This window comes from Mus pahari, chromosome 11 (assembly GCF_900095145.1).
Source record: "Mus pahari chromosome 11, PAHARI_EIJ_v1.1, whole genome shotgun sequence".
Classification (NCBI taxonomy): domain Eukaryota; kingdom Metazoa; phylum Chordata; class Mammalia; order Rodentia; family Muridae; genus Mus; species Mus pahari.
The window spans coordinates 35,867,009-35,884,569 of NC_034600.1; the positions used below are offsets into that span (position 1 = coordinate 35,867,009).

Here is a 17,561-nt window from a genome sequence, read left to right on the forward strand (position 1 = left end):
TTTGCCAACTGTACACCAGACAAGGGATTAATACCTAGGACATATAAAGAACTTCAGAACTTAAACATCTGAAAAACAAATTATCAAGTCAACAAAGGGCTAATGAACTAAACAGCTCTCAAATCCAAAGGACCAATCAGTACTTTAAATTCATCATTTTTAGCAATTGGCAAACTGCAGTGAACTTCATCTCGCCCATATAGAACCCATATAACTAATGAAGTGAATGGATGAGCTTTTCCTCAGTATCTGACAAGTTTGTGGTATCTATGGCCTTGTTTGCCTGCTGTGATAAAAGACCACAAGAAAAAGCCACTTGGTGGGGGGGGGGGAAGGGTTTATTTCACCTGTAACCCACAGTCTATCATGAAAGGATGTCAGGGAAGGAGCGAAAGGTATGAAGCTGACACAGAACCACAGAGGAATGAGGTGTCCTGGCTTTCTTTCCATGGCATGCTCAGTAACTGTTTCTATAATGACATCACTCACAGTGGGCTGGGCCCTCTAACATCAATCATCAGTCAATAAAATGTTCCAGAGATTTGCTTACAGGTCAATGTGATGGAAGCAATGCCTCAACTGACATAGCTCTTCCTGATGAGTCTGGTTTGTATCTAGTTAACACAACGTGAACCTGAGCAATCTATGTCCTTTTAACTTTAGATCATCTGAGAGGAAACCAAGAATGTCTTTCCTGTGCCACTTGGTTCAAAATATTGCATGGAGAAACTCCTTCTATGGTTCTGAACTTATTTAGTAACAAGCACAAAAATTAAAATCCAAAACAAACACAAAGCACAACAACTGAAAGGTATTTTATCATTAATCTGCTTCTTGTCTGTGGATAGTTTTTGTAATATTCAATCAGACTCTCGTTGTCTGGAGGCCTGGACCTAACCTAGAGCTACTTCAAAGTGACGTATGTGAACTTTTATCTAAGTTCCTTTCTTCTCTCACAGTCCGGCTCCAGATCACCCAGTCCTAAGCTGGTTACATGAGCAGCTTTCTATATCCAAAGGCCACGAAATCTTTTCAAACGATGCCTTCTGCCTCTTGTCAATCTTGACCTAGAGATTCCCCCAGTCAAATGTATACAGGCTTTGGGTATATTAGTATAGATGGACTTATCTCATCACTTCTGGCATGATAATAATAAAGAAATAATCAATGAATCACGGCACCTGCAAACTCTTAGAAAACTCGTTAAGTTCAGAGAAAGTACTGATTTGTCTAAAAGCCATCAAGATTCACAGCTAGCTCTTCTTTTTTAATGCTGTCTTTACTTAAAACCAATTCTAACTACAGGAGACAGAATAAATGCCTTGGTCTAACCCTGGTCTTACTCACAAAGAATGCCCACATCCTGATATTTGAAGCCTGTGAGTACACTAAGTGGCAGTGAGGAATTAGGATTAAGGACCAGATTATGGTTGCTAATCACCCTGTCTTAAAGAGATTACTGTAAAGTAATTGGAAGGGGCAAAGCAATCGTCAGGTCATCAAGCAAGGAAGGTGAAAAGAGAAGAATCAAAACCAGAAATGGCAAAGATGCAGATGCTTCTAGAAAGGTAACTAAGAGGCATCCATACTCGGGTTTTTGCCTGGATCCCCTGTTCGGGAATGTAGCCCCGATAAGGCCTTTATTTTGCAGAGTGAGACTAACCTTCAGCATATTTGAGACTTCTGACTTTTGGAAGCCAAATTCATTTGTGTGTTTAAAACAGTGAATTTATTTTAAATTTAAAATTCATTACAGCAGCAACAAGAAACAATTCACCTTCACAATATGTAGAAGGAAACAGCAGTTTCATTTCCCTAAAATATGTGTGTTGTATTTATTCTGCTAGGTGATAATGATGCTTCATAGAAGACAACTTAGATAAATTATGAGTTATTGTGGCTGAAGATAAAACATCTAACCATCAGAACTAATTTAACATTATGAAACAAGAATATACTTTAACATATGACACATGAATAGTGTTAAATGCTTAATGGACAAAAATGTAACAAATGGAAAGAAGCTATTGGCTGATATGATGGAAACTGATATAAGCACCATTTTATTCAAGAGTGGGAGGAGCATGGTTTGTCAAATGCATGAAAGAACAATGACAAACACACGTGAGAGGAACAGCTCCTTGTGAAATGGCTCCTCCTGTCTTAAGTTACTTTACTTTCTTCTCACACCTTCCTCTGCATGAAGCACATGGCTTGCCATCGATCTTATTTTGAATTTAGGAGCATGCCTACTTTCCAGGAAACTGCAAATGACACCTCAAACTTAAAACCCCAACAATGTACTTATGTAAAATTGTCCCAAATACTAACTCAAGGAAACTTTTTTTTTTTAAACCTCTGAGCAAAGGGACAACAAATGTCCCTGCAGAACAAAAGCAGGGGCAGAATCTTAGCTGAGACCTACTGGAGAACTTACAATTGGCTCTGTAACCTTTGTCTTACAAAGGATGAAATCTCATCATTTTTAATGTACAGTACAGCCTTCCATAGTGTACTCCAGGACATGAAAGTCTTACATGCAAAGCAATGAGTCTGTTTTGTTCCAAGAGACTTGGTGCCCTCTGGTGTTTAATTTCACCTTTACAAATTAGGACTTCACACAAACAGAACTGAAAACCTGAATTGCAGCTAAAAATGTAGCACGGATCCACAATTATTTTAGTGAAAAATTTTCATCATGGATTATTAAATATTGTTTTTATTCTGAGGACATATTAGAAGGTCATTATTAGAGGGCTGAGTCCTGAGGGAGGGAGAGGGCCATGGGAGATTGGAATGAGAATTAAATATGATCCATGTACATTATACAAAACTGTTTGAATAAATCAAAGTTACTTTTAAAAAGTTAAGCCTGTCCATACAAGAGTCTTTTCCCTTTGGCTTTACAAGGAGAACAAAAGCAAGTGATCTAACATTCTGCCGCAAAGTAATGACTAAGCAGAGCATGATGTTATTACAGCAGTATGGTTCATTAATGATTTATAAAACAGTACACATACAAGATGGATTGGAAAGACGACGTCTGTGAGAGCATTGCCCAGAGTAAGAAATAAAATGTGATTAAGAGTTTCAGCCCTCTATATAGCAACCCAGATTGTCTTTCAGGGATAGGTAATCACTCTCTTAAATTTGGCATCTAAATGACTTATTTTTAAACTTAGCTTCTTTAGGGTTTGTTTTTGCAGTTTGTATAACATGGTTACCTTCCTTTTAAGGTTGAAAATTAACTTTAAAATATTATTTTGTAAAAAAAAAAAAAAAATCCAGGTGAGACCAACTATAGTTGATCGCAGAGGCAAAAGTGAGGCTCCTGGCATGTTGGCAGCGAGGGGCCATGGTTGCTGTTCTCCTGTTGCCTTCGCATGTGAGAAGAGTGCATGACAACTTCCATCCCAGCAGAGGCATGGTTTAAGGGGGTAGAATTAAGACAGTGTTGTATAATCAGTAAATGGCTGTGGTTGTAAAAGGTACCTTTACCTTTACTGTGTCCTATAGTGTTCTACAGTTTTAAGGTGTTCTATGGCCACACTACCTGAATGCAACCAGTCTTCCTAAAGGATGTAAGGGGAGGAATGGGTCAGTGAGTGAGAACTTCAGCTGGGCATATTTTTGCCTTGGCTGACTTGGTAAGTGAAGCCATATATGAAGACTTATAATGGAAACGTAAGGCAGTGTTCTGGAGTTTGAAGCCATGAACTTGTCCGACTCACTGAACAGCATAAAGCTTCACTCACTAGCCTCAGAAATGATTCAGTTTTGGTCTGTCTGTGTGGCTATCATAGTATGTGACATGGCATGGCTTATAAAGAGCAAGACGTTATTCCTCACAATTCTAGAGGTTGGGAGGTCCAGTTTGAGGCACCAGCCTACAGTCTACTGAGGGTCTCCTGCCATCATCCTCACTTGGCAGAAAGCAGGAGGCTGAGAAAACAAGCTAACTGAACGCTGAGAGAAAAAACATATATGGGGGGGGGGGCTCGGGGGGTATGTGTGTGTGTTATATGTGTGTGGTGTGGTGTGTGTGTAGTGTTTGGTGTGTGTGTGTGTGTGTATGTGTAGTGTGGTGTGTGTGTGTTATATGTATGTGGTGTGGTGTGTGTGTAGTGTTTGGTGTGTGTGTGTGTGTAGTGTGGTGTGTGTGTGTGTGTAGTATGTTTGGCATGTGTGGTGTATGTGTAGTGTGTATGGTGAGTGTGTAGTGTTTGGTGTGTGTGTATGTGTAGTATGTATGATGTGTGTGTGTCTGTGTACTGCTTCCTCCAAGTTCATGGCCTCCATTTTCACTGGTTGTTATTGCATGCATAGGTGTATTTGTATACACATACATAACTAAATATAATCTGTTGAATGCTATGACATTACTTTATGTACAGTTTTCAGAACTGATCATGCACTGAACGAAGAATTGGCGAGTCCCTGGGGAAGACCACCCCTCCCACCTCTCCCATCTCTCCCACTTCTCCCACCTCCCCCACCTCCCCCAGCTCCCCCACTTCCCCCACCTTGCCCACGCCCAGCTTCACTCGGCTTCCTGTACTTCTGGGTATAGTCAGGACCTCAGGGGCTTTCTCCATTCAGTTTGGCATACCCACTGGCGTCATATTTGTTCAGCTCACATTTGGATGGTCATGTTTGGGGGAAAAGGCTATTTTGAAGACCAGAGTCTAGATGTACAACCCCGACTAGCCTGGTGCTTTCTATGTAGACCAGACTGGCCTCAAACATGGACAATCCTCCTGCCTCAGCTTCCTGACAGTTAGGATTATTGGAGTGAGTCGACAGACCTGGTTAAAAAGCCTTACTCCTAAGAGTAGTTAGGTAACATAAACTGGACTCCAGTGTCTGAAAGGCTAAAAGAGAAACCTTCAAGTTGGATGGGTAAGGAGGTGAATGTGGGTGGGGGTCTAGGAGGAGATAAGGAGGCAAATACTATCAAAACAAGCTATATGCATTCTCAAAGAATTAACAAAATGTGTATGTGTATGTGCATGTGCATGTGTGTGTGTGTTGTGTATGCATGTGGACCTGCGTTTTAAGAACTATATCCCTGCAGAAGTAGCTCTCATGGCCTAACTTCCTGCTAAGGCAGACTCTAAGCATGCCTCGTTGGCAACAGCTGAATTTTGGAGAGGGCTCTGCACACACCCACTACCAGGACGATCACCTGGATCCCTGAAGTCCTTGTTTCCCAGCCCAGGTTCTGAGCAGGATGATGGATGCTCACTTACACAAGCCTGCACTTCTGGGAGCTCCCATATGCTCCAATGACTTAACAATTCATATAAGTCAGCCCGCACAGCAGACATCGAATGCTGTCCCTGCAGGTCAGCTCAGGAAAAGCTGGTGACATGGCTCGCACCACACTTTCCTATTGCCTCCTGCTCTGAATCAACTCATCCTGCCTGTGCCAAGTAGAGGAAAGCAGCCTGAATATGCAAAGTGATCACACACACACACACACACACACACACACACAACCTAGGCCAATTGAATCATAATCTTTATAGTTAGAATTACTAGTAATTTCTAAGGAATTCTGGGAATTCAACTGGCAGCCAGAGTTAAGAACCACTGTTAGTTTCTTCCCTGAAGTCATTCACCATGGCTGTAGCACGAGATACACATTTTATTGGTCCAACTTATCCATGGGCATCCATTCAGCTGTCTCCACTGTGAAGTTGGCCACGGTGCTGAGAACTGACCAGCAGCTCCCTGGCACCCACAGAGCCAACTGCATCACAACTCCCCATCAGCCATCAACTCACCCCCTTCTCTGTAATTAACTTCCTTATATTTGCATATTCTTTCCCAGACAGCCTTGGTATTTCATCTATTTGTGTTTTTGATTTTCACCTACATCCTAAGGTCTCAGTCAATGCTGTATGGTAAGTATACTATCAGCCATAACCATCTATATATCTTCCCCATTGCCTTGGGTCTCGACAGGGAGAATGGTATTTTATTCATTTCTGTGATCTCCATAGTGAGTGGTGTTTCCAACAGAGCAAACTAGCAAGTGATCATTATTTAAAAGAAGGAAAGGATGGCTGGCTGAAGAATAAAGGTATAGGATGATATAACGCTTTCCTCAGCCATCAAAAAAGATAAAGTAGGCCATGTGTAATGAAACATACCTTTAATTCCAACAGAGGCAGGTGGATCTGTATGTTTTTGATGGTGGTCTAGTTTACATAGCCCAGGCCAGCCAGGGTTACAGAATGAGATTCTGTCTCAAAAGAGAGAGGAAAAAAAGGGCAGGGGTTGAAAAAACTTTTTAAGAATTCTTACATTTTGTTTGTTTGGTTCTGTGTGTTCATGCCACCACACATGTGTGGAAGTCAGAGGACAGCTTGCCAAAGCTATTTTTCTCCTTCTACCTTTGTGTCCATGGGACAGAATTCAGGTCAACACGTTTAATGGCCAGTACCTTTACCCACTGGGTTGGCTCACCTGCTGAACTTTCAGTTGTCGGGGTGGGCTTGTAGAACTTACAAAGAATGTACACAGTAACAGAAATTAACTCTTAAAAATGGGGCCAGGATGAAATGAAATAAAATCACTCAGGAAAGTATCTGTCCACAGGAAGGCGAGGGAGGCAACATACTGACGAGCTACCACTGTGGACATGTTCAGTTCTAATTCCTGGAGATTGTGATTATTTTTTAGCAATATGCAGTGAGTTAGGGACCTTGAAATGGGGTAAAGGGTCACTCTGGATGATCTGAATGTTCCCAATGTAGAGCCAGGAACTAGGGAAGTGTCAGAGGGGGCCAGATGGATGCTCAGCAGTTAAGGGTGCTGCTGCTCCTCCAGAGGACCCGGGTTCAGCTCCCAGTTCTCTCATGTAGCACAACTCTAGCTCCAGGGGATGCAACACTCTCTTCTGGCCTCTGGAAGTACCCACACACATGTGACAGGCAGATGCACACACATACATATATGTTTAACAGTTTTAGTTTTTAAGAAGTATCTCTAAGAAGATACAAACTTTAAAAATGCTAGATTACAGCACGGTTGTTGCCAGATGAACCATAAGCCAATGAAGGGAAGCCTGTAGACACTTTAACAAGCAAGAAGAGTTCTGCCCAGGACCCCACCAACACCTTGGCCTCAGCAACGAAAGGCTCATTTGTACAATGCTTCCTTATCACTGTCAGATGATAATCCACATTGTCCTAGGCTGCAGCAAATGTGGGGGCTTCTGAGAGCAACAGCTGGAAGCCAACCTAAGGATGCTATTGATTCAACATCAAGAGCAATGTATTACAATAGTGCATATTTGTATAATGAAGGAGAATGTTTAATCTGTGAGCTTCATCCCAGAACTCTATAAGCAAATAACAGTTGACAGAGTAGGCCTTTATGCGCTTATAAGGTTAGCCTTATTTGCTATGCAAGAGCTTGGGTTTTGAATTTTGTGGGCCTCCCAACATGTTGGTTGATAAGTGTAGCATTAATGGTCCTTAGCTATGATTAATACAGAACTCTTGATACCCTTCCCCTTAGGGGAAAATTCCTTCTAGTTATGAGAACAGAATTATCGCAGGGCCAATCAACCAGGGCAGGAGGAGCCACTTCTCAGAATGTGGACTCATCTTAAACCCTGCTAAAGAGACAGGTGGAAAAATCATCCCTTTAAGGAGGCACTCTTCCTTCTCTACCGCAGTATATCCTGTTACAGAGCCAGAGACATGCAGCTTCAAAGGTCGTGCCAGTGTTCTAAGTTAGTCAGAGAAGAACAGCCTAGCTTCTGTTCTCACCTACTTCTTCTCCACCATGGCTTCCTGACACTTCTTTCCTTCTTTTCTTCTTTCCTTCTTCCTTTCACTTCTTTTCCTTCCTTCCTCGGTTATCCTCCTCCAGGCTGGGCTGAATCTTACCACTTGCCTACCCCCCATAATAACAAAATGCACAAATGACCATATCTGAACACACCTGAGGAAGATGCCCCTCTGCTTTGCTGAACAGAATTACTGAAAATTGTAGTTTCTCTTTGATACTCATCTTATTTTTAATCTTTCTACTAAAACTTTTACTAATATATTAATACTGTTAATGCTTTCAAATATGGTATACATATAAAAACCAAGGGGCAAGTGCATTACAACCAAAGCATGAAACCAGTACACACAGTATTGGAGTGACCGAAACAGAAAGATTTAAAGAACACCAGCTGTCTGGCTTCAAGGATGCACAGACATGAGAAATCCCATCTTCAGCTGTTCAGAACACAGTGCAGTCTCCCAGGGAAACTACTTGACAGTTTCTTGTATAACTAAATATGTACTTACCATATGATCCAGCAATCCCACTCCTGAGTATTTACCCTACAAAAATAAAAACAATTATTAATTTATTCAAAGTTATACACATCAGTTTATAATAGTTCTGCTCATACACTACTAACACCTGAGACAATCTACTTTTTATGCTGGAGAAGTCATGGCCCATTCACAGAATGGAGTATTACTGAGCAGTGAATATCTATCTCCATAGATAGAGATTCCTGGAATAATTGATGAATGCCATAGACAAGCTTGCTTAGTAAGCAACGTCAGTCTCCAGAGTGCATGCTTTGTGACTCCACTTCTACCTCACAGTTTTATAGTATTATCAGTAGTTAAAACAAATAAACAGAGAACAGATTAGTGATCCTCATGGATCAAGGATGGGTATAGGCATGTGGAACAAAGAAGTCCACTGAAATCCCACTGCTGGGGCATGAGGCGAGCCTAAACATGCATTTCTATCAGAGACCTATATGGCCCGAGTAAGTACATCTTTAATAAATGACAATTAGGGAAGAGATTATGTTTGTCTGGAAGGACGTTTGGTAGCTGAATACAATACAGTTTCATGCTTTCCCCAAAGATGATGTCAATTCATGCTTGTTGAACAGAGCAGTGATTCTATCCAATCGGCTGCAGTTTCTCTCTTGAAAACAATATTCTATCTTCAGGCTTTAAGATTTTTGGTAAAATATTAATACTATTTCTATTATGGTATATGCTATGGAAATATTTCTAGCTTAAACAATGCTTCACTTAAAATGTCAAGTGACAGAAATTTAGTTTTCCTAAACTAAATTTCCAATTATTTGAAACTCTTGACAAATATCATTAATAAGATTTCAGCGATAACAAACGGAAGCACTGGTGAGAAAAACTGAAGGTGAACATGAAAAAGTGGCAAGGCATCGAATCCACAGACCGGGAGAGCGGCTGTCAGCGTGCCAATTGCGGGGTCCATCCTCAGGGTCAGTGCAGTCCCTACAGCAGTCTCCCCAACTGCAGCAGCACGACCAATACCCTCGCTGGAAGATGAGTTTTAATTACTAATAACTGTGACCGTTAGTTTGTGTGTATGACTTTCTAATTAAAAAATAAAAAGTTAAAAAGGAAAGGGGAGCACCTGGGCCCGAGCAGGCTCAGAGACAGCGAAGTTACCTAGTAAGGCCGCACCTCTGGGTTCCTCCCCGTACACCGGAGAACGAAATGCACTTGTTTCGATGGATGTCACTACTCAAGGCCTTGCTACCTCAAGCAGGCATCTGGCTAATGTTCATGGAATGAATCTCGATTCAACATGGAAGATTTGTCAAATTGTGCCATTATTTTATCTCCGATATTAGCTCTTGCTAGTTTCTGTCTTTCTGTTTGAATCAGCGACACATGCTTTATGGAGTTATCATTGTTAACTTCTAGCTCTGACAATGGTGTGTGTGAATCATAAATTCACAGACTTTCTGCTTACCATCTCCTAGGCCCTTGCCGGTCTGAAGCACAGTCTACCAGCGAAGTCCGTAGGGATCCTCTCTGTTAGTCACTACACTAACAGGTAACACATCTGACTCGAATTCCTCAGTTCTGATGAATCAGCTAAGCATACTAGCCAATACTGTGTGTGTGTGTTTGTGTGTGTGTGTGTGTGCATACTAGCCAATACTGTGTGTGTGTGTGTGCATACTAGCCAATACTGTGTGTGTGTGTGTGTGTGTGTGTGTGTGTGTGTGCGCGCGCGCGTGTGTGTATGAATGAATTGAAATAATTTCATCTGTCTAAAAATTCAATACTTTACTCTGTACTTGTTTCTCTCTAAACCGTAACACTTGGGTATACAGCAAATACAATTTCCACAATTTTTCAAACATTTTTACTTGCAAAACAATTATTTCAGAGCCCTGTACATTGTTTTGAAGATATTCTTTCTGAAGAATGATCATCTCCAATTTACTTAGATATAAATAAACTTCTTCATAAACACTTTTAATTTTATAGCTTCATAGGATCTAACACCATGGGGAATAATACAAAAGCATACTCATTTCTATATGCATACATGGGTAACATTTACAAATAATCAAACTGGGATGCTCTTACTAGCAACAAGTCAAGCATGCAAAGGACAATGCCTATAATTATGCTATGTAACTAAAGAAGGAAATCCTACTTACTCTGTCTGAAGTACTCAGTAAAGTACTTTTATTTTATTGACTCTATGAATTGGATCATAATGAGGTCACCTGGGCAGCTTCAGTTTTCTTTATTTTAACTCTTAGGATGTTGTTAATATAGAACACACTAATTGTGATTAAGCAAACAAAAAAGGTAATCTTCCAAAAGAGTTTATACTAGCTCCCAAACTTTCAAACTCCATAGCTTGTCATCCACTGACTTTAATCGGTTTCCACAGGAGATAAATTTTACTATTTGCTGTCATACACAGGACCATGATAATACTGTGAGGGGCACACAAGTATTTCAAACTCTAAAGAATCCAGCTCTGCTACAAATGTCAGTCTCAACATTCAATCAAATTATTCATGTCCAACCATATGAATATATGAATGTAGTGTCTTGAATATTAAATTAAAATAAATGTCATACAAAGTGAATGAATTGTTATCAGTTTAGATTTGTAAAGATACCTTTTTAAAAAAAATTCAACCTAAAATAAAACCATAGCAAAGCAATCCAAACATGGAATAGATTTAAAATATTTTGGACAAATCATCCAGTCTCGATATCATAAGGTAAGTGACTGCTAATATCTTAGCAGAATTGGGGAAAGCTGCAAGGGGGCCTCTCTATGAAGCACAGAAGCAGTGCTTATTTTACACAGTGCCACGGCCGCATAATTATTAGATGTCCAAAGAGTGACACATCACCTCATAACTTAATGCTAAGATTTCAGAGTGCATACATTCACACTGACCTCTGTGCCGCACACCCAAGTATTTAGGAACACTATTTCTTGCTAAACTGATTTCAAAGCGCTTACCTGCTTCTGTAGCCATCGCTCGCGCCGCTGCTGCCTTCGCAGAGTCCTCAGCTTGCTTCTCTCTCTGTTGTTCAGCCTGTGGTTAATGGTGCCCAAGGGGAAGCTGGCAGAGCGCAGGAAGTCCAGCGGGGAGAGGTGTTCTTCTTGGTCCGAGGCCTCCAGCACGCTCCTCCCTGCTGAGGGCAGATCCATCAGGAATGGCAGGCTGTTAGCATTAGCGTGATCTGAGTAGACCGAAGGAGCTTCTAGACCACACTGGAATTCTCTTCCCCTTTGTGCCTGGGTCTCATGGGGAGCCACTGAAAGTCTGTGCAGCAGCATATTAGGATCAAAACTAGGTGGGCTTTGAAAGGAGCAGCTACTGTTAGTACACGGTAAAGCCAAGCCCGAAAGGTCAATGGGCCCCGTTTCATTAAGCCTGGGATAGGCAGTAGGCTTACTATGTATTTCATATAAAGTGGGTAATAAAATCAGCTTCTCACTGATGTTCAGGTCCAAACTGTGTGACTTTCTGTGAGAAGCTCTTGAAGGACACCTGCCGGTGTCAGGCTGAGGAACAAAAGGCTGGCATTTTGGGTCCGATGCTTTGAAGAGCAGTTTTTCATTCTTCATCTCAAAATATGTGGCTCGCACCTCCAGGCAGAGTGCTTCTGTAAGTCTTCCGAGGCTGTTACTGTTTCGGGCCATGCTCAGAAGCCGGTAGTTTCTGGGTTTGGAGCCACCACCTGTGAGCAGAGTTTCGTTCTCACAACCTGACGGGACTCCAGGATGTGGCAAATGTTTCAGCGCTGGACTCATTAGTCTGCCTGCCTGTGCTGCTTGGTGATCGGTCCGGCTCTTGCAGAGATGTACAGCTGCAAGCTGGCCACAGGAACATTTTGGAGTGCTGACAAAATTAAAGCCCCCTAATCGGGCCCCACAGAAAGGACAATTCAGTTTCCCAACTGTCCACTGGGCCTACAGGTAGTAAAGGGAAATAAAGACAATGCTTTCATTGTAAAGTGACCAGAGAATGAGTTTAGAAAAAATAAAAAACAAAGAAGCCGATCACATGCACATTTCATTTCTGCTACTGAAAAGGCTAGCCTTCTGTGTTCTGATTAGCAGACAGGATGGCAAATGGAAACAAACCTTCCAGTAAACAGAGATAAGCGACCAGCTACACACTTCTAGAGTGATACATGCTGCAGATCATGCCTATCTGAACAACCAAGAATTCCTAAAGAAAGTCTCTGAACAATAGGCTGAATACAGATACAGTGTGAACTAACAGGAAGAAAAAATACTCTATGGAACCAGGAAGCAAATCAGTCTACAGAGCTTCATTTGCAAGTAAAATCCCACAGAAAAGTGTCTGTTCTGATTCACTTCTTGCATGCCAAGCACAGGGGGAGGAAACTTTATCAGCCAACAGAAGAAAGAGCTCCCTGGCTTTCTATATACAACCGAGAGGTATCGATCGCCTAGCTTAGATAGTATATTTCCATATTCAAATTAGAAATTAATGAACTGTTTTTAAAATTGTCAAGAAAGACAGTGGGGTCTCTGCAGGGTTGTAATCTATTCTGTGAAGTTCAGGACACTTGGAAGCAGGATGCTAGCATGCTCCCAGGAAATCAGAATCTAAGCATGGACTCAAGTGAGAGCCACCACGTGGCACTTTTAAACAAAAACATAAGTTACTCAGGGAAGAAATTTAATTACAGGTTTTCAAAGGTCAGATTACTTATACCTTTCCAAGACAAGTATTTAACAATGCAAAATAAAATACCTAAAACATGCAATTAACAAGAGAGTTCTTTTTCTGACACTATTTCATTTAATACTACTTAGAGCAAAACATTTCCATTTTCATCACTGCAGGAGAGACATTAATTATCCAGCTTACTTTAAATGTGTGTATGTATGGTGGATGCACAAAGATATTTCATTCCCTTGATATAACAGGTACTATTCTGTGTGCAAAGGACGTACTACCTAGCAAAAAGTAAAATTTTCTGGTTTTATGTTGTTTCCATTCTGTTGGAGGCCCTTAGAAAATAACAGGAAAATAACATGTAGGCATGTTTGAGTGTGTGTGTGTATATGTGTGTGTGTGTGTCTGTGTCTCTCTGTGTGTATATTTGAGTGTATGTATCTATATGTTTGAGTGTGTGTGTGTGTGTGTATACGCGCATGCAACCGTGTGTGTGTGATGATATATTTGTGTGTCCCTGTATGCTCATGCATATTCACCAGGGTTACATAATGCTGTGTGCATGAGTCTGCATAAATAGACATAAAGCAGAAGGGAGAGAAAGGCAGCGAGAAGATGGACAGCGGCTGCCAGTTGCTAGGCAATGTCTCACTGAAAACAAAGAACAGTAGAAATGGGACAAACCAGGTTAGTATTATCTGGGAGCACATTTAGAGGCTGGAGATATCAGGTGCACAGTCGTACAGAAAAGTACTGAAGTGCCCCAGAAAGAGTGGACAAGCAGGTGAGTGTAATCAAGAGAAACAGAATCCCTCGTGTGTTTTGAAACGACACACCTAAGGAAGAAGCATGCACATGCCTGGTTTGAAGGGTGTGTAGTCTTCACTTTCTCTAGAACCAAGGAGCTTACCTTCTGTAGCAGGCAGCTGATCCACTCCGGAAGGGCATCTACATTCATGTGCCACAGGTGACAGATGTTTTGAGCATCAACTGTTTCATGTCTGTCCTGCTATGGAAAAAAGGATACTAGTGACTATCATTTCAGAATTTATTTCACAATTTCCATATTAAAAGAAGAAAGAATAAAAACCCCACTTTGGTTATAAATCAAATGCACATTGCTCCCCCCCCCCCCGCTTCTTCCCATCATCAAAAGCTAGGATCTAATTTCTTTTTCAGGAAATAACTACCTGTGATTCAAAAACTGTCACCGAATGACATATCTAGTGGCTCATATTTAGATCCCTGTATGACATTAAATAGTGTTGTTTGTACAAACTGTCCCCAACCTTCAGTCTTTGGCTCTGACTCTCTTTGGATTCTACTGTCATCAATAAATAAAGAACTATGTATATCCCCTATCAGACCGTTAATAAACATGATTGGCAGGAAGGGAAAGGACACACTCTGACATGCTGAAACCCAGCAGAAACAGGAGGCCTCTGGCTCTCCTCCTGCCTTTTGTCCTGAAGTCATCAAAGTTGGGAAAGAGATCCTGACTCCCTCTGATGTAGGCCATGAGACTTTCATGTGACTGGCATCTTCCTTACGCAGGAAAGGAACATCCTTACCTGCAAGCACAAAGGGTCACAGAGTAGACTCTCAGTGGGCAGCCCATGTTAAATTCTCTGAGATGGTAACCATAAAAGCGCATTCCCTGTACAGGCTCAACAAAAGAGGTCTAAAGTAGCCGTGCAGAATGTGATAAATAATTGAGACATAACGGCTTCCCATCACGTCAGAAAGCTGTTCGGCAAACCAAGGTGACGATTTATATCTTGATTAGGTATGTGACTCCGGGCTAGTGAATTTACATTTCTGGGCTTCAGCTTCTCTCCTGCAAGTTACTGTCTGGAAACTGTAAGGCAGCTAAGGACTGACCTAGGTGTGCATTTCACTCTGTGAAAGGCCATGAAGGTGTTGGTTAAGAGGAACATAGAAAGTATAAGGCTCCTACCTACACGCCATTTCTCAGGGTCAGATTTTACAACGAATAGTTCTACAATCTTAAGTGCTCTCTTAAGATTTCCAAGGCAATAACACAACTGTCACTATAGTCAGGTTAACAAAATAACAAACAGAGGAGTTTCTACCCACCTATTAACTGTGCATCATAGTGATATGTGAAATTACTTGGGTTGACCAACTCAAATGTACTTCATTAAATCATCCACCTTAGCTTATGACTTGGAGCCAAGACTACCTGAAATAGTTTATGTATCATCTGTGTATAATTTTCCAAACTGAACCCTCTGGGGCTGTATGGTGACTTTTCTACCACTGGATCTTTGTAGGTGTGGACAAAACACTGCAGTGTGATGTATTTATATATTGGTAAGATCTATAAGGCAGACAGTTCAATGCTCTTCCTTTAGAAAAACAAAATGATGACATGACAAGGTGAATTCAAAGTGGGAAGGGACACGAGGCACTCATCGTTCCATGCTAGACCACATGTACTGTCAACCATCATTAGTCGTAATCCCTGACCGAGGGGCACTCACAGCAGTAAGTGCAAGCAGTTCTGGTGTGCGCTTACACAGTACAGTGAGTGCGAGGTAACAAGAAAATGCTTTTCAAAAAGGAGGAAGGATCATGAAGGTTTTTTACCATAAGGAAATAGAAAGTTCAATATACATAATATACAATCAAGACATCCCCTTATCTCATTAAAATGTATTTTTTAACATTCTATGTATTATGTAAAAGATATATTTAATAAAGAAAAATAAAAGATTTTTGAGATGTTTTTCTAGCCTAATACCTTTAAAAAAATCTTATCTCAAAAGAGTTCGAAAACAATTTCAATGGGAGCTAGAAAGTCTTTTGGAAAATGTTTCAGCCTCCTAAGGAAACTTTAACCAAGGTGCCCAAACTTCAGCTCAGCTTATAGAAGACAGTCTTCCCAGTTTTCCATGACAAAGATGAGAGCCTTGACATAGGGGCAGTGAAATGCATGAACATATGAAGAGGACATTACTGAGTAGGTGAAAACTTAGAAGGAGAGGCATTGGTAGACAGTCGCCAGCTCTCTCACAGTGGCTCCCTAATAGCTCCTTAAGAAGACGACGCCAACGAGGTACAAACCGGTTCATTGATTCCTTTTCCTGACACAGGGCATAGGGGAATACAGGCAGAAAAGAGGATCACTAATGGCTGCAGTACTGTACAGTGGGGACAGATGCCATGTCATGGGTAAAAGGCAGAGCAGTTCTAAGTTGATAAATTGACTTCTGAAAATATTTTAAAACCTGAATAATTTTTGTTTGTTATTATGTATTTTATTTTGATGTTTCCTGATTTTTTTAACCTTTTTTTTGTACAAAAAGTTTGTAAACTGCAAATTGGTGAAATTTAATTTTTGCTGATGGGGAAGATAGAGAACAACTGTTTTTCAAGTCAATCAAGTAATATTTTTTCTTTTATTGGATATTTTCTTTATTTACATTTCAAATGTTATCCCCATTCTAGGTCTCCCTTGTGGAAACCCCCTATCCCATATCTCCTCCCTCTGCCTCTATGAGGGTGCTCCCCCACTCACACACCTACTCCAAACTTCCTACCCTGGCATTCCCCTACACTGGGGCATCCAATCCCCTCAGGCCCAAGGGTCAGTCCTCCCACTGATGTCCAACAAGGCCATCTTCTGCCACATACTCGACCAGAACCACGGGTCCCTACATGTGCACTCTTTGGTTAGTGGTCCAGTTGCCAGGAGCTGGGGGGGGATATGGCCAGTTGACACTGTTGCTCCCCCCATGAGGCTGCAAACCCCCTCAGCTTCTTCAGTCCCTTCTACAACTCCTCCATCAGGAACTCTGTGCACAGTCCAATGGTTGCTGCGAACATCCACCTCTGTACTTGTCAGGCTCTGGCAGAGCCTCTCAGGCTCCTGTCAGCAAGCACTTCCCAGCATCCACAATAGTGTCCAGGTTTGGCAACTGTTTATGGAATGGATCCCCAGGTGGGGCAGTCTCTGGATGGCCTTTCCTTCAGTCTCTGCTCCACACTTTGTCTCCATATTTCCTCCTGTGAGTATTTTGTTCCCCCTTCTAAGAAGAACTGAAGCATCCACACTTTGGTCTCCCTTCTTCTTGAGCATCATATGGTATGCAAATTGTATCTTGGATATACCAAACTTTTGGGGTAATACCCACTTATCAGTGCATACTGTGTGTTTTTTTGTGTCTGGGTTACCTCACTCAGGATGATATTTTCAAGTTCCATCCATTTTCCTGTGAATTTCATGAAGTCACTGTTTTTGATTGCTGAGTAGTATTCTATTGTGTAAATGTACCACAGTTTCTGTATCCATTCCTCTGCTGAGGGACATTTGGGTTCCTTGTGAGTGGGGCCATCCCTGGTCTGGAAGTCCTGGGTTCTATACGAAAGCAAGCTGAGCAAGCCAGGGGAAGCAAGTCAGTTAGGGACATCCCTCCATGGACTCTGTATCAGCTCCTGCTTCCTGACCTGCTTGAGTTCCAGTCCTGACTTCCTTTGGTGATGAACAGCAATGTGGAAAGTGTAAGCTGAATAAACCCTTTCCTCCCCAACTTGCTTCTTG

The 17,561-nt window shown here is 41.5% G+C and overlaps 1 protein-coding gene across 3 annotated transcripts in view; it reads right to left on the minus strand.

Moving 5' to 3' along the window:
* The window catches only part of Rnf180 (ring finger protein 180), a 167,751-nt gene that overhangs the window by 108,799 nt on the left and 41,391 nt on the right, over positions 1-17,561 (minus strand). For 2 of the 3 annotated variants that reach the window (XM_029544177.1, XM_029544176.1), the window contains exons 3-5: positions 13,908-14,006; positions 11,302-12,258; positions 8,313-8,348 (exon numbers count right to left, since the gene is read on the minus strand). In XM_029544177.1, coding sequence (XP_029400037.1) covers positions 8,313-8,348; positions 11,302-12,258; positions 13,908-14,006 — 1,092 coding nt within the window. The remainder of the gene's footprint in view (positions 1-8,312; positions 8,349-11,301; positions 12,259-13,907; positions 14,007-17,561) is intronic. The other variant, XM_029544178.1, reaches the window with a different exon arrangement.